Genomic DNA, 23703 nt, shown 5'->3' with positions numbered 1-23703 from the left:
CAGGAAGTAGTAAGATGGACTCCCCTGGAAAAGGAAGCCTGGTTGCCTAAAGAAACTCTGGTGAAGGACTGAACAACCAAGCTGACAGAGATTAATCTTTAATGTGCTGAGGCCCAACATGTGTCCTGAATGCAGAACAAAGAGCAAGCAGTGGTCAAAAGCCTCATGTCCCAAAGGACAACACAGAAAAATAAGCAAGTTGTATGTATGAGGGTTGTTGGAGTCCAACATATGATATGTGGCTCACAGCCAAGTGAAAAGGACAAAAAACACAAAAAAACAAAGGACCTGCAGAGAAATAAAGAAAACATTGTCCATTTCCCATATTGTGCGGGGAATAAGTCAAAATAAAAGGATGTTCAGTACATTAGTCCTAATGGTGCACAGTGTGAAAATAAACACATTTAAATTAGGTGCTGGTTTTCAGTGAGAATGTCTGTGTAAAACAGACAGGCTACATTGAACCCAGAGTGAGAAGGAGCGAATGAATAAGCGAACTGAATGTTAATGTTTACCTGCGAGAAAGAAATATTCAAATGCACATCAGTCATTCCAAAGGACACAAGCTGAGACTAAGACGTGGACTGCATGATTGAACATCAAAGGGGAGGGTGCTATCAGCATTTATCTTTGAGAGTCACAGCTGGGAGATAATGTGCACTTTAATTGTGGGTCTGTCTATTGTAGGTCACAAGCATCCCATCAATTACTCTACCTGAGGTAACTTGGCATCTCCAGACAATAAGGAAGAGAGGGGAGCTGATCATGAATTATAATAAATTACTCTGCTTGGCATTTTCTCATTTTCTTCATTAGGGGCAAAATATGATAAGCCAGCAAAAAAGGAAAAATGGCAGTTTGAAATTCAAGGTTTCAACAAGGATGATAGATAACAAGGAATAAAAAAGCCTCAGGCTCATAAGAACAGCACAAAAAACTCAAGGTTACAAACTGTATGTGCGCTCCAGAAAATGCTAACCACTACAAGAAGGGTCACGCTAGTATGTTTGTCCTCAGTCTTACTGATATACAGCTGGCGTCAGGTGTTCAGCTAAAGGGTTCATCCTGCTCCTGTTGACTAACACTGTGGAGTCTCTATAACCCTGAGGTACAGAAACCGTATGAGACTCACACACATGAAGTGGGGTTTCTGGCCAAGCAACCATAGTAAGCCTAATACTGACCCTCCCTTTTACCTCTAGTTCTGTCTTCACCAACTCCTGAGGGAAATCTTTGGCTGATAAATCCTCCAATATGTTCATCTGCTCGTTGCAAACTTTCTCTATCTGCCATTTGGTGCTGGGCGTAAAGCTTACATTAGATTTTTAAAGATTTTTTTTTTTGTTGCTGGAAACAGCTGCATGCTGTGTCTGGAAACATTGTCAATGATACTGAACCAGGACAGAAAATCAAAGCAATTAACTAAAAAAATAAAAAGTTACTCTGCACTGCTCCTCAGCTCTACAGAGTCAGGTGGTAATTCTCTGTATGTGTGTTACTGCGAGTGACTCCTTTTACATTACAAGTGTTCTTTTGAGCCATTGTTAACATAGAAATATCATAGCTGCTTTAAAGGAATTTGTTCCCATCTTAGGAGATGCACTTACTATTTGTTTTCCTGTCGAGAGACGGGTGAGAGCATTCTTAACACTTTCATATCTGCATGCTAGTTAAGGAGCTAGAACCTGCAGTCAATTACCTCTGCAAGACAGTTCATCCATAACGCCTACCAGTACCTCTAAAACTCATAAATTTAAATGCTGTACCTTGTTTGTTTAAACTAAAATTTAAAAAGGAAAAGCTGTAGTTCTACAAGCTGGAACTGGAACCAGTCTTGTCATCTTGGCAAATTTCGGACTGAAAAAACTTTGAATGGTGTGTTATGTCGTGAGTTCTACATGCGCTGGAAGACACTTTTGAACAAGGCTACCTGTTTCCACCTGCCTCCGGACTGCACCCTAAGCTGAGCTCAGCCTGGCTGTACCTCTTTATCTATGGAACAGATATAACAGATGTATTAATCCTCTAATCTTACATCAAAATCAACATGACAACTAAGAAGCAGATGCGCATAAAAAGATCAAGTCCTCAACTTATACCAGCAAATAGCCTTGAATCACAAAAAACAAAAAGCAACAACTAATGCACTAAATTAATGAGCCATGGGGCCGTTCTCTCTCATATCCATCTTGACCTGCAAAATGAAGACATCAATAAAAACATAATTTATCATGTGGAACAGCGAAGGCCAAATCTGAGTATCAATAGTAGGGAGACAAAGCCCAGCAGAAGATTACACGCAACAAGTGATTGATCTTCAGCAGAAGGACATCCAGTACATTTGTTTTAGTGGCTTGGGGATAAGAAAAGACGTAAGTGATGAAGTGGGGTGACAACAATGCACTGTAGCCTTGCCTGAAGCCCACGGATGCATGTGACAGACAGGGTATCATGCTCTGAAACCCTCCTTGAAAGGCTTCTGTTGCTGCTGTTGTGGGGATTAAACCAGCCTCATAATGGCCTGTGGGATTTGTGCCACTGCTGGGTGACAGCCGTCGAATTGGGTGGCAGGCAGAGACGAATTGCAACTAGAACACAGCACTCAATCTATACTGTTGCCAATCACAGTGTAGATCTATTGATAAGGTATATATAGAGCTGCTTCAGTGTCAGGTAGAGCGCCGTTATGTGAAGAAATGTATTCAGACGTTGGTTATGTTGGACTTGTGTGAATAATCCCTTAAATGTTAAATTCTCTAACCATACCCACACCGCTTCCTACAACTGCATCCCTTTCTGCTCTTGTTTTGGGGATTTGCAAGATTATTTTTCCACGGGAACTACTTTACATCCTCAACAGCTACTCCATACAGGATCTACAGTTGCCATGGCAATATCTGTGGCAGAAAAGAGAGTGAGAGTGAGCAAGGGAGAACAAAAAAAGGAAAAGTATTCAGAGTTGACAGGGAAATAACTGGTTTCATTATATTCAGCCAGCTGATTCTCTCAATCACCAATGACAGGGCGACGGCAGGCACGGTGAAAGAGCTTGTGTTTGTGTTTGAGCGGTAATAAATTACTGCTGGGGTCAGGGCCGTGCAGGCCGCACTCCCTGATTAAATGAGACCAAACTTATATCCCTCAGACATCTACCAGCCTCCTTCCCAGGAATCTGAAGGTGCACAGACAAATCCCATAATCCTAATTAAGTATTTCCTTCTATTGCAGCGTACAAAACGCCTGGCTGTTTACACAGCTGGAGCCCCCATTCCATTCCCATGCCCAGTTCAAACGCATAATTTAAGGTAATAAAGCAAATGCTGAGAGAAAAGTGACATCAGGAGAAGTGATAATAAAAATAATAATAGGGATAGCAAATTAAATCACTTTGGAGGAGGAGGTGGAAAGTCTAATCGTCAAGTATCGCGTCAGCAGACCACAGGCTCAGCTTCTACACTTCGTGGGTGATAAAAAATTGTGTCTCATGTTTGAGGATGTCATTCTCATTTTCTCCGACTCACAGTAGCATCACGGTCAGTTGAGCAGGATAATGTGGGAGAGAAAATTGCGAATGCAGCTGCTGCTGTGGGTTCCTTTCTTGCAAACAGTTCAGCATTTCAAAATAAGTAGCACAATGAAGAAAAGATGCTCTGCACTGCTAAATCCACATCAGTACCTCGAGTGGGAACAAAAGGTGAAGTGTCAGGACATATGGGGGGGAACATAAGAGAGTTTCAACAAAATGCATTCCAGAGAATAACTAACTTCTGTTAGAGTGAATAACAAATACTTGAAAAATAGGTAGATAATTGATTTTAACCATCTAATAAGGATTTATAAGCAGAATATAAAGTATTAGTAAATACATAAAACACTATAATGTAGTTAGAATATTCTGAAGCCACCCTCAACTGAAAAATGTGTTTTGCTCATTGTTATTTCACTTGGATGTTTGAGCTTCACTGTGCAGAATGATGTATGTGTGGAGTTTGACACTAGAAGGCTGTTTTCACATTCATCTGCTGAGGGGGAAACTTTTTCTGCGCTCACCTTAAATCTGGATTTAAGACGTGCGCATATTAGCAGGATTTTGTGGCATCACTACTAGTTTAGTGTCAGTCATGCTCCAATGTGCCCTTGCCCTTAATTACACAAGCGTGGTGAAACCTCCTGTGCACATAAAGTAGGTAGTACGAGGCTAAATAAATAAATAGAAAAATAAAAATTTGCATATTCAGACACTGTGAAGACATAGATGTGACTTGAAGAAATCTATTAATAGAAATAAACGTGCCCATCAGTAAATGGTGTATAAACGGTTTATATAACAAACTTTAAGGGTTTGTTCACGTGTGTAATGATTTATCATTTAATTTTATTATAGCTATACTGTCCTATTAATCATTTATTAACAGTTTATACACAATTGAATGATCTTACATCTGCTTAAAACTGCAGCATAATGTTTAAAAAAACTCTTATTATCTATGTTACAATCATCTTACCATTACGTATCGTGCAAAAGATTCTTAATTTGAAGTTCAATTCCAGAAACCACACACTTTGGCTTCTTGTGTGACCACGTGATTTACTGGTTAAACTAGTAAAAGGTAAATAACCACCATTCTTTAACAAGACCGTCAACAGTTAATGTCATGGTTTATATGACTGTGGAGTAATATGGAAACAAAACACCAGTTAGACTCCCATGGACCTCCACTCTATTGCCCTTGAGCCCTGCCGTGACTCCATGATTCAGTCCAAACTCAAACACTGTCACTTTAAATAGAAGCTGAACCTCTGTCACCGTGTTTGCACTCTGCAGGGGCCAAAGAGGTGCCTCAGCAGCTTCAAACAATGCCTGTGGTTCTGTTGAGAGCATTTTGAGTTTTGTAATTCCTCACACATCTCAGGATTAGGGACAGGGGAGGCTGTGACCCAGTCAGCCCTCAAGGGCAACGTCACCCTACGCTGCTGCTTCAGAATCACAAAGATTCAGCTTAAGCAGAGGCCACTATTTAAATGTCAATCAATACCTGCTAGGAAGAAATGCCGCACATCATACAACACATCAATCACACGCCCAGGTGTGCCTGTCAAAGTAGCAGATACCTTAATTAATAAATATCAACCAAGCTTCTGTGGTGAATTAATATTTCCCATCCTGTCAGCCTGTCAGGGAAACATGTTATGATTTGGGGAAGAAATCATTTCCTGCTCGGGTGTCGCTGTTCCAATAAGTGTTCATCATGTTGGATGACTCGTAATTATTGTTAATGACATTGTGCTGATGACAAGCAGGAGCACTACAAGTTATTACTCGACTGGGCGATGCTGATGACAAGTTAAATAACATCAGCCACTGAATTAGATGATGCTGTTTAACCACAGGTCGGGGAAGAACAGAGCAGCCACCAAGATAGAGCTGCAGTGTAATTATTATTATACAATGAAGTGCGCACTGGCAGCTTCTTTATTAAATGGAGCGAGAAGAGCCATCATTCAGCTTGCCGTTGTTGGGTGGAGTGGACACCGATGGAAAGATCCACAGATGAGCAGCACTTTTAAGAATGATAAGAAACGTGATACTCAGTTTACGGCTACACGTGAGGCGCTCTTGTGCAGGATTTGGAGCGAGCTGGTCAGGTTTTGCTAGTGCTTGTTTGAGGACACTTCACAGGACTGGTTACAGATGAACAAGCTTGAAGCTGCATAAGCCTACTTTTGTATCTTTATTCATTCCCCAGAAGATGAAGCCTATTGATTTAAGTGATCTCCTGAGAAGGCAGCACTGACACAGAGTGGATTACCCTGAAAAGATTAAGTAAATTAAACGAAATCAAATGATGCACGACAAATGTCTCTATATTTACGTCCCACTTCACTTTGTCGTCAGACAATACAACCATGGTCCTTGTAAGAGCTGACAATTCCAACTCATCTGTATATCTCGGATGTTTGTCTTTAACCATGGCTCACGTGGATTACCATAAGCAACATTATTTTCATTTATCCATTATCTTATTTATCTTCCTGTGTATGAATAAACTTCAAAAACACTAATGGCTCCCTTGTTAATTTCTCTCTAATTTTGTTGCAAAAATCATTTATGGCTTTTTGGAAATTACAGACACAAAACCCAGTGAATAAAAAAAAAAAAAAAGCCACGTAGTGCAGATGACAGTTTTCCTCAGTCTGTCGTTTGGTGCACCTGCAGTTCCTCCCCAAATGTTGTCTTGAAAAGTCAGCAACAAAACAAATCTCTGTTTCAAGCCAAATTTCACCATTGGGACATTATTTTGCATCCTAAAAATAAACAGGTGCTAATTGCTACCTGTGTGGAGGAAAGATGCTGGTGTGTCAAGTAATTTCACTTCAGGAAAACAAAAAAGACACCATCAAAAGTCTATTTGGTGCAGTGAGGCAGTGGGGGCTGACTCATGCTGCTAGCCTTTCATTTAACACTCAACTTTCACTGATTCTTCGTTCGCAGTTCTGTTTACAAGGATATCACTGTTCCCACCACGCAAACCAACACTGCAAACACACACTAGTAATTGGTTCCACCTGCTTGATGTTTGAACGGCAAGATGAAAAGCATGTAGCAATAATATTATGTAAAAATGCCATTGTGCTGTATAATTATTTTGTATTATGTGCAATTCCCTTTTTAGCATATTAATAATGTGTACAGCACTAACCATTTTTGTACAGCAAAACACAGGACAATGTGCAGTGCAAAGTACAAAGTAAAATATGCCACAATTACCATCAAAAAGCAGAATACAGTTTAAGTATGAAAACATTCAAAGAGCCAGGGAGGATGAAGAGATGCAAGACTTTTATTTAAATCAAAATCAAGTGATCTTCAAAGATAATTTTGTATCCAAGATGGGGCAAGGCATAAAAACAATGAATAAATTCTTGGAAAAGAAATAAGGGCGCAGTGTTCCTCCAGTTGTTGCCAGGGTGGTGTTGCATCTCTGATACCTTTCTTTTTTGCTCCTCTGTGCTCTTTCTTTCTCTCTCTCGCCGATTCTTCCACCCCGTTTCTCTTCTCTAGTTGTGGCCTTGGAGAGCCTCCGCCATGAACAGCTTCCCGAGGTTCTGCGAAGTGAATTCCTTCACGTTCTGGCAGTAGTTGTTAATTTGCCCTGTTGGAGGGTAGCCACATGCATCCACGCGCCCCCGCACAACGACACAAACACACACCCACAGACATATACATATATACATACATTTGTTCACAGATACGCACACAAACAGGCGGAGGCGGGAGAGGGGGGGGGGAGAAAACAGCAGCACAGCAAAACATCAAATTAGTGGGGAACAGCGTAAACGGAAGGATCGGAACGTTGTCAGAAGGCGGAGGAGAGCTGAACAGCATGAAACAGCAGGGAAAGGGGCGGTCGAGTTGAAGATTGAGTCAATAAACTTTAGATTAATGTAATTTCAAGATAATGGCGGAGATAATTACGAAACAGAACCTGAGCTCCTTTGAGGAGAGCAGAGGCGGCTGATGGAGTTGAGGGGGGGGGGTGATGAGCGCTGTATGTGCGTGAGGGGTTGTGTGTTTGCATCGGTGTGTCTGCGTACCTGCAATAAGCAGTGTGTCCATGCGTGGTGGAGGCTGGGGGGGCTTGAACATTTTGGTAATGTCCTCCTCAGGCAGCGGGGGCTCCCCCCTGCTCTGCCGCTGGGCGTTCTCCTGCTGCCGCCTCTGGAGGTACTGGAGGGAGGGACACAGAGAGAGAGGGGGGTGGCGTTAGAAGGGAGGCGGGCTCAGGTGAGGAAAGAAACAAATAGAAATAGAGAGAGAGAGAGAGGAATGTGGAAAGGGAATATATATATATGGCTTAAGTGAAAACAGACAAACGAGGGAGGCACTGGGGGGGAAAGGAAGCCAGAGTCGACAGGATGAGAATACGAGAAGAGAAAGGGTGAAATAATTACGTCAGAGAGGTAAGGAGTGGGAGTAAAGAAAGTGAGAGAAAGGGTATGAAGTAAGAAAGTCAGGAACAGGAAAAGGCAGAATAGCAGAAAGGAGGGAAATATAGTTAGAGAGATGCTGACAGCACACAGTGGAAGTGGATAGTTAGAAGAAAAATGAAGAGGAAAACAAAAGACAGGCAATGGAAAGAGTAACAGGATGAGAGTGAGATGTAAAGGAACGTGGTAATGAAAGAAGAGATAGGGGAGACAGGCAGAGAGAGAAGAGTTATAAGTGCTGACAGGGATGGAGTGATTTGTGGGGGGCTGACAGTCGGTAAATCAGTGAGGTGCCGGCTCTCTGGAGATCCTAAAAGCCTTGTTAATTTGGCAAGATGGAGGAGAGGCTGACACGCAGGCCGGAGGAAGGGGAGGTCGTGTGCAGAAGAGAGGGAAACCTCTGCGCTTTCAACCAAACATCCCACAACGCACCAGTACATGCGACTTAAGCTGACAAAAATTGGTAAGACAATCAATAAATGACAATATAACCAATTGTTCAAATGATTCGCTTCTCCTCCAGTTTTTCTTTCCTGCCAATGTGTCGTGTTGTGCCAAGCGCGACTGTGCATAATCAAAATGCTAATGTATGCAAATTTTAGAAACAAGCAAACAAAAACAGTTTTGCACTTGTGCTCCACTTTCCGTATATAAATATAGACATTCAATGCCTAAAAAGTACTTACCACGCCCATTGAAGAGTAAAACAAAAAAAAAAAAAAAAATCAAACTGATCTAAATTAAGTACAAATATAAAACAACCTCCTTCAAGTCAGTATTTAATAGGGACACCTTTCGCTGCTTCCCCCCATCCAAATATTTCTTTACAAACTGCTCAGACTCTGTCAAGTTGCATGGGGACTTTGGGGGAACAGCAGTTTTCAAGTCCTACTACAAAGTCTGCATTGAATTGAGGTCGGGACTCCTGTGGAGCTTTGGCTTTCTGTTTGAGGTCGTTGTCTTGGTGGAAAGTAATCCTGTCCCACATCTCAGACCGCAGAAGGATTTCTACATGTTTTTTTTGCTGTATTTATTTTACTCAGTACCTTCACCAGCCCTCCAGGACCTGCTGTGGAGAAGCATCCTCATAGCATGCTGCTGGAACCAGCTTCCTTGCTGGGAACGGTATGTTTCTGGCACTGTGCCGTGTTGGCTTCAGTGTGCCGGTTAAAAATTCCAATTTTGGTATCTGGGCAAGAGATCTTAACGGGACAACTCTGGAACCGAGACCAGAGACGGGATCTGAGTCAGACTGGGTTCAAATTGCACTCAGTCTAATCAGGCTGGGTAGGGATCATGTTGCTGATTGCGCTGGTGTTGCCCCTCTATTAGTGTTTGTTTGGGTAGACAGATGTGGTCTAATTATCCCTGGGTCCCCTTCGGAGGTCTCTCTTTTTCAAAACTGATTTTATGCATGTTGGGTTCAGGTAGCTTTGCCACTGGTCAGCTGGAGTCAAGCGAGGACTCTACATCAGAACTTCCTTTTGGCGCACTAGTTCAAATGTCATGAGTTTTTCAACAGCAATAAAGCTGCAACTGATTATCTTTGCCATCTATTACAACCACACGCCCTTTAGTGTGTTTATTCTGTTTATATATCTAAAATAATTATATAGCTCAGAAGTAATGACTTGGAAAATATTGCTGAATCATCTAATAGTAGCTGAATTGTATCATTAACCACAAATCACAATTCTTCGGTTCATAAGATTAACACATTGCTCCATAGCTAATCTTCTGCAGTGTTGCCTGCTTCTGTGGTTGGGAAATTAATAAAAAAAAACAGAAAATGAATAAATCAGGGGAAGTGAGACATACATTTCCTGGTACAAAGACTAACTTGGCCACAGATTGTGCCTGAGAACCTGCTATTTACCAAATTCAGAGAGCTAAAAATGAAAAATGGAGCCCTCTCAGCACTGCGCCTTTTTGCAACTTTCTATGATGATTAATAAGGTTCCATTTGTCCGGGAAGCAGCAGGGTCAATAGCACAAGATTACATGGAGCAAGTACTGTAGACGTCTGAAAGGTGTAATAGAGCCTCACTTTCTTTGTCTCTGTGTGCGCGTTTGTTCAATGCAGAGAATCGCATGAAACATGAAAAAAGTAGACACCATTAAAGGGGGCTGTCTGTGTGATATTGTGTATGACTAGAGAGCGAGTGTGTGTGTGTGTGTGTGTGTGTGTGTGTATGGGTGAGAGGGGTAAGGCTTGGGGGCTGTGATGATGAGAAGGTTGGTAGGGGAGGATGATGGATAATGGCTGGAGTGTGGGTGATTGGCCCGGGGATGTGTGGCTACATAAGGTGTGTGTTTCTTCGCAGCCCGGTTTGTGAGTGCCTTGCATGCATACCTGTGGTCACAAATGCATGTTTGTTGTAACTCTGCCTAATGTGTGTGTGTGTGAACTTGGCCGGGGCTTTATCTGCTGCCGGCCGAGAAGACGATGACTCAGCCCAGATTAACATTAATACTTCAGACATTTGCTGGTTTACACTTGCAGAGAATAATGACAGAATAATATAGTTATCTGGACGTAGGTGTAAATTCGTGCGCGCTCACATCGGTGAGTCACTTTGTGCCCCTACATTTCCATTTTCGTGAGTAATGAGTAATGTGTGTATGAGTGTGTGACCCTTTGTGTTTGCATGTGTTACCGGATGTTTATGATGCACCTGGCTGAGGTTTTAGTTGCAGATGGTATGTGGCTGACTCTTCATCTTCTGCGTTGTGTGTGTTTTGTCCTGGTCTTTTTGCCGCTTCTGGCTGAGTTTGTGCTTGTGGGTGGTATGTGTGTGTGTGTGTGTCTTGAGTCTTAGCACAAGGAGTATGTGCGTGACTGTGTGTGTGCTTCTGCTGCTGCTCTTAAATGAAATTTCAGTTTGAGATAGGTTTCACTGGCACAGAAAAAGAATAAAACCAGGGGATTTTCACTTACTCATTAAAATAATGAAAAAGGCTTGAAGGATTTATTAATAGTAGCTTTGAGTCCACATGTATCAGTTCTCCCTGGGTATCAATGGTATTTAAAGATTGTCTGTCTCATGGTAGTTAACCCTCTGAACCTACTCTTCTTCACATAAGGATAAATTAATGACCGTATCACAGAAGCAGCACTTGTAGTGATGAAAATGAATAATTCTTTGACTGGAAAAAATAATGCAGCCGATGGAGGGGAAGCTTGTCTGAAATTGAAGTAATTCTGATCTGCACTGGCCGCATGTCACCAGCTGCAGTGAGGTGAGGGATGACTCCGCTATGATAGATATTTGAAGGTTGCGATGAGTCAGGCTTATCTCATTAGTGTCAGCTCTAAACAACAGAGATGACTTTCAAACGTGTGTCTGCCTTTGCTTGAAGTTACTCGTGAAGATAGTGGTGGTGATTTGCGTGCAAAATAAATCAACAATTGTGTGAGTAATACAGAAAACAAGTGTCCAGTCCGAGCAGAGTATGTGAAGGCCGTATGCTCAACAGCATACTTCTTTGTATCTGTATGTGTGAATGCAGTGTCACGGTGGCCGTGTATCACTGAGTGTAGCTGTTATATGATATAGATATACATGCTGGTAGAATTCCTACATTTTCAACCTTTGCTGTTCCCTGTAATTACATCTGGTGGTCCTCAGTGGGTGCATGTACATTAATGTGTGAGCCTGAAGTACCATTTTTCTGTGTGTGTTTGTGCTACCTGGTGCTTCTGCTGCTTGCCTGCTGTGATTATAGCTGCAATTGGTTGTGTCCACGGCTGAGAGAAATATACCTGCTGTTTTCCTGCTGCGCTTGTGGCTGTAGGTGCATCTGTGCGTGAATGCCCCTGTGTGCGTGTGTGTGTGTGTGTGTGTGTGTCTCTCTCTCTCCCTTATATGCATGCTGGTGAGCTGTCGCTCCTGCTGCTGCTGCGTGCTCGGTGTGTCTGTAGGTGGTGTATGCGCTTCGCTTCATGAAAGCTTGTGTGTGTGTGGAGTGTGTGCGCAAGAGTTACCTGGTGCTTCTGCTGCTGTTGCTTACTCAGGTTGCGGCTGTAGGTGTTGTATTTGACAATGTCTTGGCTCATGTCATCCACTCTGTCCATCAGAAGCTGAAGGCTCTTCTCCAAGTGGTTGCTGGAAGAAAAATGTCAGCTCGTCATTCACCTGTTTTTTGCGCTGCCATGTGCACTGCTGCAGATAAAACACTTTTATCCAAACTGCTGCACAGTTTGTGTCTCTCATTCACCCATTCACACAATACCAATAGCAGTGGGCTACAATACAAGGCGCTGGCCTGACCATTGGGAGCAATTTGGGGTTATGTCTGCTGTCAAAGGACACTTTGACATGTGCACAGGAAGAGCCATGGATTGAACCGCCAACCCTGTGATTAGTGAGGGCCTGCTGCACCTCATAAGCCACAGCCGCTGCACCACCTCCATCCTGGCCTGTTGCATTCTTGTCTCAGCCCAATAAACACACAAGTGCACATGCAAACTTCTGCAATGTCCTAATTGTAGCTGGAGTCGATGGAGCAGAAATCAGCAGAGTTTGGAAGGGGTGGCATATTTTGTTTTTTGCTTTTCTCAAGCAAAAAAAGGCAGAGGGGAGATATTGGATATGAATCCATGAAAAATCTATAAAAACAACTTTGCTTGCACCAAGGTATGAAACATAGATTAGCTGATACACAACGACCTAAATTTAAAACGTAGGTAACTCATAATTAATATCATTATTCATCCCTAATTTAGCCAGCTTAGCACACAGTGTTTGTTTTTGCAAATTACACTACTCTGTTGTCATGATTATCAACCCTTCCCTGATATCTGGCTGAATGTGATCTGCTTGTACAACAGTTGGACCCCATTTACACCAGGTATTATCGTGTGATATTTACATCCATCGCAGTGCAGAGCGCAAATGCTTGCAGAATGCATTTCAGTCCGAAAACTATCTGATCATCCAGGTGATATCTGGAGGTCGTCTGACTCGCACTGTGACATGAATGTTTAGCCAGGCGTAATCTGTACAGGTTGACCACCAGGCAAATTAAGAAGTCCCTCTCTTCCTTTTATCTCAAGCAAATCCTGCAAGAAGCTCCCCAGTGTGAGAGAAAAATGACATTTTGGAAAATGCCACCATTGTTGGCAAGTGCATCAACTCTGCTTAGCCAATTTACATATTGACTTCACATTTCAGGTATTGAGACAACATGAACGATTATCAATAGGCCTATGATCAGACGTTATCGTACAGATCACATTCATACCACATGTTGATGCTGTCTTGGAAGTCACTTCAAGAAACCTCCTCTGAAACCAGCGAATGTCAAAAATGGAATTTTAGATAGATTCTCCCTCCTTAGACATTAACTTACAGGATGCTCCTTCCAACACAGTAGCAACCACCATGAAAGGAAAACAGTTGCTACTGTGGTTGCAGTCAAAAAGTGCTACATCCACATTTTTCCATAGTCAAAGATAAGGTCAGAATAAAAGCCAAGAACTGAGCTCACCATCAACCAGATGTGTTACTCTTGTGTGTCTCAAAAGATGCCTGACATGAAACCTCTCCCCGGGGGTTTGACATTACTCAGACCTGAGAACCTTTCCTCTTGGTCCCGGTGCAACATCTCTCTGCTCTGGTATCAAATCCCTCATCTTTTCCCTACACTGCTAAGCTGACAACACTCAACTCTACCAGCATTCTTCATCTCCCTCTCCTCCCATGAGCTCCATTTTTAACAGGATGTCTCACTACTGCCTTAAGTTCAACCTTGACAAGGCTGCAACACACTTGCAACACAAGTCTACTCCCTCTTATACTTTCCTCTGTGGAATTATATGGTTTCATTTATGGATGTTTGGGTGCTACATAATTCAGCATGTACTGAAAACAGATTCCCACTGTTTATTTAAACGACAGTTGTACCCGCAAGGACTGCCAGCACTGTGTATGTTTTGGCTGTGTGTGCACTTGCGCTGATGTAAGTGTTCTGAGTGTGTGCTTCATTGTTTGCATGGAAATGTGGAGGAAGGGTGTTTTGGTTGATTTTGGTTACTTTTCTCTCTGCTGGGAGATTTTTCAATTAGCTATTTTATAAATCGATATTCCTCCATCTCTCCCGGCCTCTCACTCTCTGTGCAAGCTAAAACCAATCATCTTGTCAAGAAACGATTTACCCACCTTCAATTTCTGAGACTCAACAACAAACTACAAAATATTAAATGAAAAGGAAAAAAAAAAAAATGCCACTTACCATTTCCACATCTGCTACCTCTCTCCCTAGCAGCTATTGATTAGGAATACCTTTCTCGTATTGCCAAGGAGGATAACTAAGACTGGGTACCACTGAGGAATAAGCTCTGAGCCAAACACATTTGCCCTGTCAATTTGGGCCAATTTGCTTCGTATTTAAAACTTCAGTCTCCCTCTATTTGAGTGAGGTGTAGTGAAACATATATCGACATAAGAAGCACAGCAAATTTAAGAGAACTTTGTCACCAGGCCGCTTCAGGCTTTATCTACAAGGAGAACTCAACTGAAAATCCTTGAGTCATTTCCAGTGGCGCGTGTACAATATTATGAGAGCCTTAGGGATTCCACAATATCAAAATGTAAAGTATGCACCTGACATTTCTAACATTCATTTAAACAGCCATGAATTTTGTATTTTTGGTACTATGAATGTGATTAGAAACTGTATTACATAAATCCCAAACCACAACGCAACTGTCTGATGAAATCAAATTATAATGTTACATCAAAAGATACTTTACTTCAAACTTTTGCACTTTTAACTATTAGTTAAAGTGCAAAAAATAAAGAAATAAACTACCAGCAGTTACACAGAGTACTAATGCATTCTAATTTTTAGTGTTTATGTCAGTATTACTGGAATGCAAGGAAGTGTCAAGTCTGTGGCCGGGGCATACACCAAAACAAAAACAGACTATGTTTATGTACATAAAATTAAGCATCCATCCATATGCAAAATTTATACACATCCTGAAGCCACTCATCATGATCGTCTCAGCTTAATGTTTGCCTGCCATCAACCTACGCTTGGAACCTTAATTACATTTACATGCAAACACATACAGATGAAGTCCCTCAAGCTTGCTTGCATAGAGATAAAGTTAATGTAACCACATGCACACAGATAATTGTATGAACACTGCTGATGATGATTTATATGCTACTCTAACATGCATCACTATCTGTAACATCATCCGTATTATGGTCTGGCACCTGCCAGAGGTGCGTGGTAATGTAAATGACCAAATAATCAGCCTAAATGCCTGCTGCTCTTGTACTGCAGCAGTTTCAGTGCACAAGACATGTGGATGAATATTGTAAATATGTTTTCAGTCAGATTTCACAGTTTGTTTTAGTTTTTTTAAAACAACAACCACTGCTGAAGAATCTCTGCCCCTATCATGTTTTCTTATGAGGACTGCTGTGCGATCAGTCTGGCGACTGATCGCTGCAGTGTCCGAGCTGTACACATGGGAACTGATGGCACACGACCAAATCACGCCATAACACTTCCCTGCTGTGTCACACAGAGTGTGTCAAAATTGATTCTTGCTGACGAAAGCCCATTTAAATCTATTTCATCAAGCAATATGGTAGCTAATTTGTGTGGTGTGCATTTATAATATATGCAAAGGGAATTACTTATTCAAAGCAGGATCCTTCAAAACATCTGTTGTTTATGTACTTGTCAATGTTTGAGCTGGACTGAAAAGAGGTAAGTGTGCGTGTTTGATTCAGTGCACTGGATTTTGTTATCTATTTGTGTTTCATGAATTCCTCTGTAGTTGATTGTAACTGTGTTGCATTTGGAAGGCTTGTGTTCGTTAAGTCTTTGACACACAGTTGGTAATGAAGGGCACGCTGAATAATGCAACCTACACTGTACAGTGTCTGTTCACACACTCCAAAGGGTTAAATTATTCAGACAGGTCAGCGAGCCTTCCCATCAATCCATTAGAAATCAAAGTCTACCGAGGGATTTCCCATCATCACTCATTCCGTTTTAAGGTCAGGTGCAATGGCATACAGTATGCACGTGTGCTCAGGCCTATGGATTCATATTCATACTGGACAATAGAGGACAGCCCCTAAAACTGTATTGATGTGTGAGCAAAAATGGACCGACATTCAGTAAATGAAAAGTTCAGAGGGGAGTTGTTTAACAAAGCTGCCAGGAAAGTGACTTCCTCTCTTATAATGAATGTTTTGCTGTGATGGAGCCTTCTCAACTGATGGACTGGGGCATTATATGGATTTCTGGCTTGCTTCTGTAGTAGAACAATATCTTAAAGAGGACACGAAACAGCCTGGATCTCATATTGCCCCAACATGTTTGTAGGAGAAAGGGGAATGTATAAAAATCTATATTAAAACAGATTTCTGACACAAATTCCTAATCCTTATGTGACTGGATATCCTATAGTCCTTTAATTTTTCTGTTTAAATGCCCCCTGTCCTCTCCATCCGCCCATTATCATTAATTCACTGGAAGAGACTTAACTATGAGTGAAAGACCAATTACTGGCTGTTGATCAAAAATCAAAGATGTCTCTTCTGAAAGTCCCTCTCATTGGATTTAATGATGTTTGTCTTTTAAGGGCCATTTTTCCACAGTGTAGTTCATTCACCTCCTTTGTGACCCTATTTCCAGTTATGCCTCTTCACCTTCCTCACTCCTCCTACAGCTGCTGCTCTCATAAAGCCTTCTCGTCTTTCCTCTCTGCACTTAACCCTCTTTCCCATTAATGAATACATATCATCGGGGCATTCCTGAGGAGCAGAAAGCTATGTTTACATATCCTTCCACTGTCCAGCACCACACAGGGGGCCAGTTGAACTAATCAAATGGGAGGTAATGGATTTGCCTACTCACACAGAACAAAAAGCAAATATGAGGTTTAAAGGAGGATTTATTATGACAAATGTAAGCCACCCCACAGTGGGCAAATCTTAAGAGTGGTGAGGACCACATAAAATATCCCAAAAGTAATACGTTTTGAGGCCTCACAAAAGGCCACAAATCATGAAGTCACATGCAGCACTCAAAACATGCAGGCATTTCAAGGATGTTTGGGGAGGGACGGGGGCTACATAAATAAATTTACGTTCATGCAATCCGTCAACATCATCAACATCATCGTCTGTGGTAAGAATAACCCTGTTTGTTGGAGTGAAACTGCATTCATTCAGCCTTTGAAGTAGATGACATTGACAAATGGGGCTGCAGATTGGAAAATGAGACAAAAGGAAAAACATTAAATAAAACCCATTATCGTTATCTGTTTTTGAAGGGGTGGAAATGAGGAGAAAAGGGTGGAGCTGTCAGCAGCAGATGTAGAGAGACGGACGCTACAATCCAATACAAGGACAGAGCTGCTCGGCAATCTGACAACTTCGGGAAACAATTTCATCTTGCAAGACATCCCATCGGCAGTCATGCCGGGAAACCTATGGGGAGCGCCAGGCTGCTTCTGCCCCATTTCGGGTCACATCAAAAGCAATGTTTCAACTTCAGTGTAGTCATTTGGAAAATGGACCAATATGCAAGAAAAGTGAGGTATTCTCCTTCAGTCTATTTCAGACAAGTGACTGCACTGGTATGGAGCATGGTTGGCCAGGCACATGCAATCTACAGAGCTCCATATAGAGGACTCTTCATTTAGTTCATCACTCATTTGTGTTGCAGGACACAGATGAGAAGAATCACAACGACTCCGGATGTGCTACACTGCCTTGTATAAGTAAGCAGTGTGTTTTGTGCACGGTGCGTAAATCAGCACTTTGAGTCGTTATTGTGCTAATTTCTCACACCTGCCCATGGGAAGCTTCACAGCTGTTGCTCCACTTGCAGCGGTTTATCTCCATAAATGATTGCTGATAAATTCTCCTGAGACTGATGCTGAGAGCCTCTGGGATTTAAATGGAAGACTTCAAGAGCCGGGATGTGCATTGATAATGATGGGGTGATATTTGTTAATACTGTGCTCATTAGTGGTGGAAGACAAAATTTGATGGCATGTCTCGTTTTTTGGAGATTTGACATTTGAATGTAGCATTTACTGCACTTAGTTTTGTAGTAAATGCTGGAATGACTGGATACCACAACCTAACATCCAATACTAACCCACATGGTACAGATATCAGGTATTGATCATCAGCATAAGTGGTCAAATACATTTAAGAACTGGAATATGTATATGGATCGCAAACCACCACAAAAGGTTTGTTTTACACCTCTAACATTCACAATACTGCTGTCACAAGAAAATTCTTTGACTGACAACATTGTGAAGTTTCTTGCAGCAATCTGATACTGTGGTCCAAGCAGGCCAAAATAAATGTTACAGGATTAGGCTGGTGTTATCTCTAATCTTTTTAATATCAACAAATCTCATGGAAAGACCAACAAAGAATTTATCCTACTAACAAGTAATATCTGTGGAGCCATAGCCTCATATGCTGTAACTTCACAGTATAGAAGCCCATTATCCTCTATGAACTGGTAAAATCGCACAGAAGAGCCATAGTGCTGCACTGCGTGACATACTCTTTTATTGCTAGAAATACAGCTAGTGCAGTTTATGCTATTCAGCTTGTTATTGTATTTTCTCCAGAGAACTCCAGCTTATATGACATCGCAGGTCCACCAAATCTGACCCTTCCTTCATTAGTGTTGTCGGCTGCATATTCAGCCTGGTGAAAATGATCCTACCCAGACATTGTAAATTTCTAATGATAATTTCTGCAGCTAATAAATAGATAAATGGTACACCAAACTAACAAAGCAGGGTAAGCAAAGACCAGTGGCTGTGAGCATATACTTCCCAGGGATCAAAAATGTAGTTAATGTTATTAGTCTGGGGTGTTGAGCCACAGTAAACTGCAGAGCCTGTGTTCATTGTAATGAAGGAATATGTCACCCAATACAATAACATGGCTCTTTTATGTTTTTTTAATTTGGTTAGAAGACAATAGCACAGAAGCGTGAGCTTTGGCTACTAAAACAATCCCTGTTGCGAAGATAAATTGGTGGATTTGGTCTTTTCATGGGATTTCTTTGATAATAATAAAAAGATAAAGTTAAACGTGTTTTCGGGGAAGTGTTAAAGCTAAAAGCAACCAATAATCAATAAATGACCAAAATCTATAGTGGCTAAACATAAGACAAAATACATCAATAGTGCTCCTCTGCTTTCCACCATTCTGGTACACTTCTGAACAGTGTAGAAGACACAGATTAATACCCAAGAGTTCCCTAATGTCAAATCAATTTTAATTTAGAAGTAGCTTTAACTCATGTCTGTGAAAGCAGCCTGCAGGTTTAAAGAGACACCATGACATGGTTTTAAAGCCTGTGAGACACTTTTAAGGAGACAGTACTCTTCAATAGATATGCATACAGAGTACCATGATAACCATGCGCTAATAAATTAAATTAAGGTAACACATAACACTCAGTGTTCGATGGTTTGGGCTGATTTCAGCTCAAGTAAAATGACTTCACTTTCAACAGTCTTGTCTCTTTCATCCAGTCTTTTCTTTTCAAGAACAACCGTCAAGAGTCTGATGCAACCGCATCTCAATTTATTCAAAATAAAGAGAGGATAAATGTGGAGAGAGCATGCTCGTTTCTGAAATTTAAGAAAAGAGGTCAAACTAAACTCAAAATGAACACAAAATGCATATTATTCTTGTTTTAAGGCTTTTCTACAAAGAAATGTAACAAATCAGATCACTGCTCTCCCATTAAAAAGATAAATGATAATATTCTAAAACTGTAAAAGGTGAACTAATCAATATTTTCTGAGTTTGTGCAGTGTGAAAGCGGTCACTCACACTAATGAATGTTGTGCTGTAGGTTGGGAGCGGGCTGCACCAGACAACATTCTCCCCTAATGACTGTTTTCTTGGATTTGATCATACAGTGATTTTACAAAAAGGCTGATGAGACACATTGAGGTCTGTTGATTAACCTAATTATGCCAATATTTCTTTTCATGTTGGATCTTACTCATGTGCTTACACAATGATGCAGGAAGTATCCTAAGAACTACAAGACACTTTAATGTACCCATAAGGCAAGAAAAATGAACAATATATTGGACTACAAAATCAAATTGGAAAGCTTCTTACCATTATAAACTAACACAGGTCTCTCCAAATTAAATATAAGATTATATATTTGCTTGCTCTGAAAAATTGGATTTTAATTTGGGACTTAACAAATAGGTCCACATATAAAAGAGAAACCAAATCACTACTGAGAATCTTCGGCAGTTAAATAGATATATAACGGATAGTCCCTGAAATGTCAGTGTTGGATTGGAACATTTATAGCAGGACTGAAGGTTTTACAGAGGACAGACGCTGATAAACCCACACAATGACCATGCAGAAACATCTTGTAAATGCTGGTGAGAAAAAAAACTTTTGGAAATAGTTGATCCAGATAGCTGATGCGCCTGCATTCACTCTTAACATTTTTCTAACCAAGGTGCCTGGCCATGGGCCGTATCGGCAAAAGGCTGAATGAGCGTGCGTCTGACCTGCTTGAGAGGTTGAGCAGTTCGTGCTTGTCGGCGACAGTGGACTTGTCCTCCAGCTCCCACATCAGTGCGCTGATGAGGTGGGAGTTTCTGATGACGATGGGCACCTCCTCGAACATGTGCTCGAAGCCAATGTTGGCCTTCTTCAAGCTGGTGGGACAGGAGGCGGGAGAAAAGAGGTTAGTTAAAAGTTAAAATTTGCCTTCACGTTGAGGATATAAACATGTTATAGAAGACTGTGCCATTTCCATAACATTTTTCATCATCACTTGTTTGCATTAAATGCTTTCATCAACCTGCAACACTTGGTCACACACATGGTGACCCAACAAAATCAAAAAGTCAGGGATTCCTATTAATTCAATCTGTACGTTTTGTTTTAAAAAAGGGACAGACTAATTGTATTTTATTGTGTCTAAGTTTCTGTTCAATTTTGTATTTTAATATTTTGTATTGTTGTGACGACCTCTGTATCGCACTCTGGCACAACAATTTCCTCCGGGATAAATAAAGGCGGTCTTATTCTTACATGCAATCTGTGCCAATAAATAGTATTGCGGTGTATTTCTTTTACATTGATGTTGAAAAGAAATCTCATTAACATCCTGAAGTGGACTTCAACCACAGTGTCCATCACTTCTTTTTATTGTTGCGGACATGTCGTCATATATTTTATACTAAAACCAAAAGGGACGCCATCTTTTTATCATTTTCTGTATGAGACAAGTGGTTTTAAGAATGTAGCTTTTCTGTTTATACACAAAAACTTCATACATCACAACACAGCACGAGAGTGAGTGGAAATCAGCAGTGGAAATCAGCCTGTAACACACAATACTCGTGCCAAGAAAAGGCCAGGTCTTAGCTGATGCATAGCCATTTGAACACATTTTAAGTGAGCAGAGAGTGGGTGGGGTTAACAGCTGTTCCACCTCTAGTTTTAATGCAACTCCATAAATTTAACATCTGTATTGTTGATAGCAGAGATCCCCTCAGGTCTGCTTTTGACATATAGTACATCAAACACTGTATTTGTTGTTCACATTGTAGTACAAAAAAAAAAGTTGCAAGTGGAGTATTGTACTGTTACCACTTGGCTTGTACAGCTCAGTAAATTGCACCTCAGCCAAATAAAAGCAAAAAGAATAATAATGCTATGCATGTTGCATTTTGATATCTTAAAACTGTGCAGTGTGATAGGATGTCCATATTGCCCACCCCGAGCAATGGTAGACTCAGCAGCCTAAATGACTTTTTTATGGGCTCTGCTGATAAGTGTGCAAAGCACTGACTGATTTTTAACCACCTCTTCTTGTTCCTCGGGAGCTAAAAGCTGCATCTCTGTCTGTGTCTGACATGGGCCTGTTAACACAAAATGGAACTTCAAACTTTGCTTAATGTCTCACATAAATCCAATAGCATTGACTGACTGCTCTGGTTCAGCCTGTCACTTGTGCACAGTGCATGAGCTGCCAACTAATGTCTGTATACGTCTAACGTTGGCTTGTTAGATGCGTCTTCCTTGTTATGGGATCAATACGTTCGCTGCATTAATCTACCATGTGCACTGTACCAGAAACAGAGATGTTTATACTATGCTCGTCTGTGTGATAAATAGGGAGAGGAGGACCATCCGATTCTAAAAAGGTAATTTTGAAAAATGTTGCTTCGCATTCATGGTAGAGCATTACCTCAGGCAAACCTTAAGAAGAGACTTGGAGGTAACGGAAGTGGACAATCTTGCCTCGGGCTCTGAGTAGGCTGAACAAAAATTAGTATGGATAACTGCAGTGTATATAGAAAATCTATGATGATATAAATACTGTTTATTATACAAATTGGCACAATTATCCATCTGCAGTGCTTTATAATATTTCCTGCATATTATGACCTTTTCAAATGCCTGCACAGCAATCCAAAGAGGCGTCTATGAGGAAACAGAAGGACAGCACATTCTAGGCAGGACAAATTGCTCAATCCTACTGGACTTTGGCACACTTAATGCCATGCTCTTTCCAAGTTAGTCCCTATCGGACAAAGCCAAAGGTTGACTCCACAGGCCGACTAATTTGATGCTTCATATTGTGTGTTGAAGTGGAGGCTATTGACCACTGCCTCCATAGCCCAGTGGATTTGGAGGGCAGTTCAAAGGGATGGGTCTATTCAGCACTCATCTATCCATGCCTTTCATTTCAAAAAGGTGCACAATATATGCAAGCTTATGTAACATCAAATATATCAACATGAAAGAGACTGCTTTTTCCACACATTGTAGTGGGGGGGAAATGAAGCGCTTTTGAAGTTTTGCATCTTTGGGAAAAAAGAAACATTGATATTCAGTTTTCAAGTATATTCGTAAAAATAATGGGATAGAGACAAGATTGTTGTTATGTAGCGTTATTGTCCTTTCCTGCCCGGAGCTGCCCTCTTTCAATCATGGGCTTATTGGGAACACTGATAGCTACAGATTGGAACTGTAGTAAATCATAGGAACTAATGAAAAGCTGCAGAAATGTGAAGGATCCTGACTCTGGGCCAAACACGCTGGGTCAATAACAGAGTGGCTCGTAATACAGACTCACAGGTGGAAAGACGCAGAGGAAACAGGAAAGAGAAATTAAATGATGCAGTTAAATTGTCCCTTCTCCCTGCAAATAAACTTGCTTCTAGTGGATTTAAAAATGAACATCTTTTTTTAAGGCTTGGAATGGACAGCAAAATTCATACCTCAGGGGATTCCTCATTGCACTATATATTTGGATTTGTCAGTGCATGTGTGTCCCTTCATGCGTGTGTTTATGCATGCGAGTTTGTGCACTTCAACTAGCCTGAACTGCTTGGAAAACGCTTCCCTCATTACATTCATTTTTAGCTGCAATTTAAAAGCAATTACGATAAGCCTTGGGGTCAGAAAAAGCGTAAACATGCTACATTTGTTTGACAGGCAAGGGCGAACTGATAAATCATCATCATCATCCGCATCTATCTCCAACTGCTACTAAATGCATCCCCTGTGGATGCCCATGCCTATATCTACATTCATTGAAAAAGCAGAATTAAAAGAGTGAAAAGGAAAAATATTTAATGTGGTATTCTTGTATGCAATGTGAGCCAATGGGTTTATAAAGTATGTATGCATAAATGAAAACACAAGA

The 23703-nt window shown here is 41.1% G+C and overlaps 1 protein-coding gene across 1 annotated transcript in view; it reads right to left on the bottom strand.

Annotated features, from left to right (window-relative positions):
• Nucleotides 1–6824: 6824 nt before the first annotated feature.
• Nucleotides 6825–23703, bottom strand: part of LOC139205635 (eukaryotic translation initiation factor 3 subunit H) — a 50921-nt gene continuing 34042 nt past the window's right edge. The window contains exons 5-8 of the mRNA XM_070835909.1: nt 20549–20698; nt 11975–12095; nt 7597–7729; nt 6825–7154 (exon numbers count right to left, since the gene is read on the bottom strand). Of these exons, the coding sequence (XP_070692010.1) occupies nt 7060–7154; nt 7597–7729; nt 11975–12095; nt 20549–20698 (499 nt within the window). The 3' untranslated portion in view covers nt 6825–7059. The remainder of the gene's footprint in view (nt 7155–7596; nt 7730–11974; nt 12096–20548; nt 20699–23703) is intronic.

Source organism: Pempheris klunzingeri, chromosome 8 (assembly GCF_042242105.1).
Source record: "Pempheris klunzingeri isolate RE-2024b chromosome 8, fPemKlu1.hap1, whole genome shotgun sequence".
NCBI classification, from domain to species: domain Eukaryota; kingdom Metazoa; phylum Chordata; class Actinopteri; order Acropomatiformes; family Pempheridae; genus Pempheris; species Pempheris klunzingeri.
Note: the sequence above shows the minus strand (reverse complement) of the source record. Positions and strands in the feature narration are given on the sequence as shown.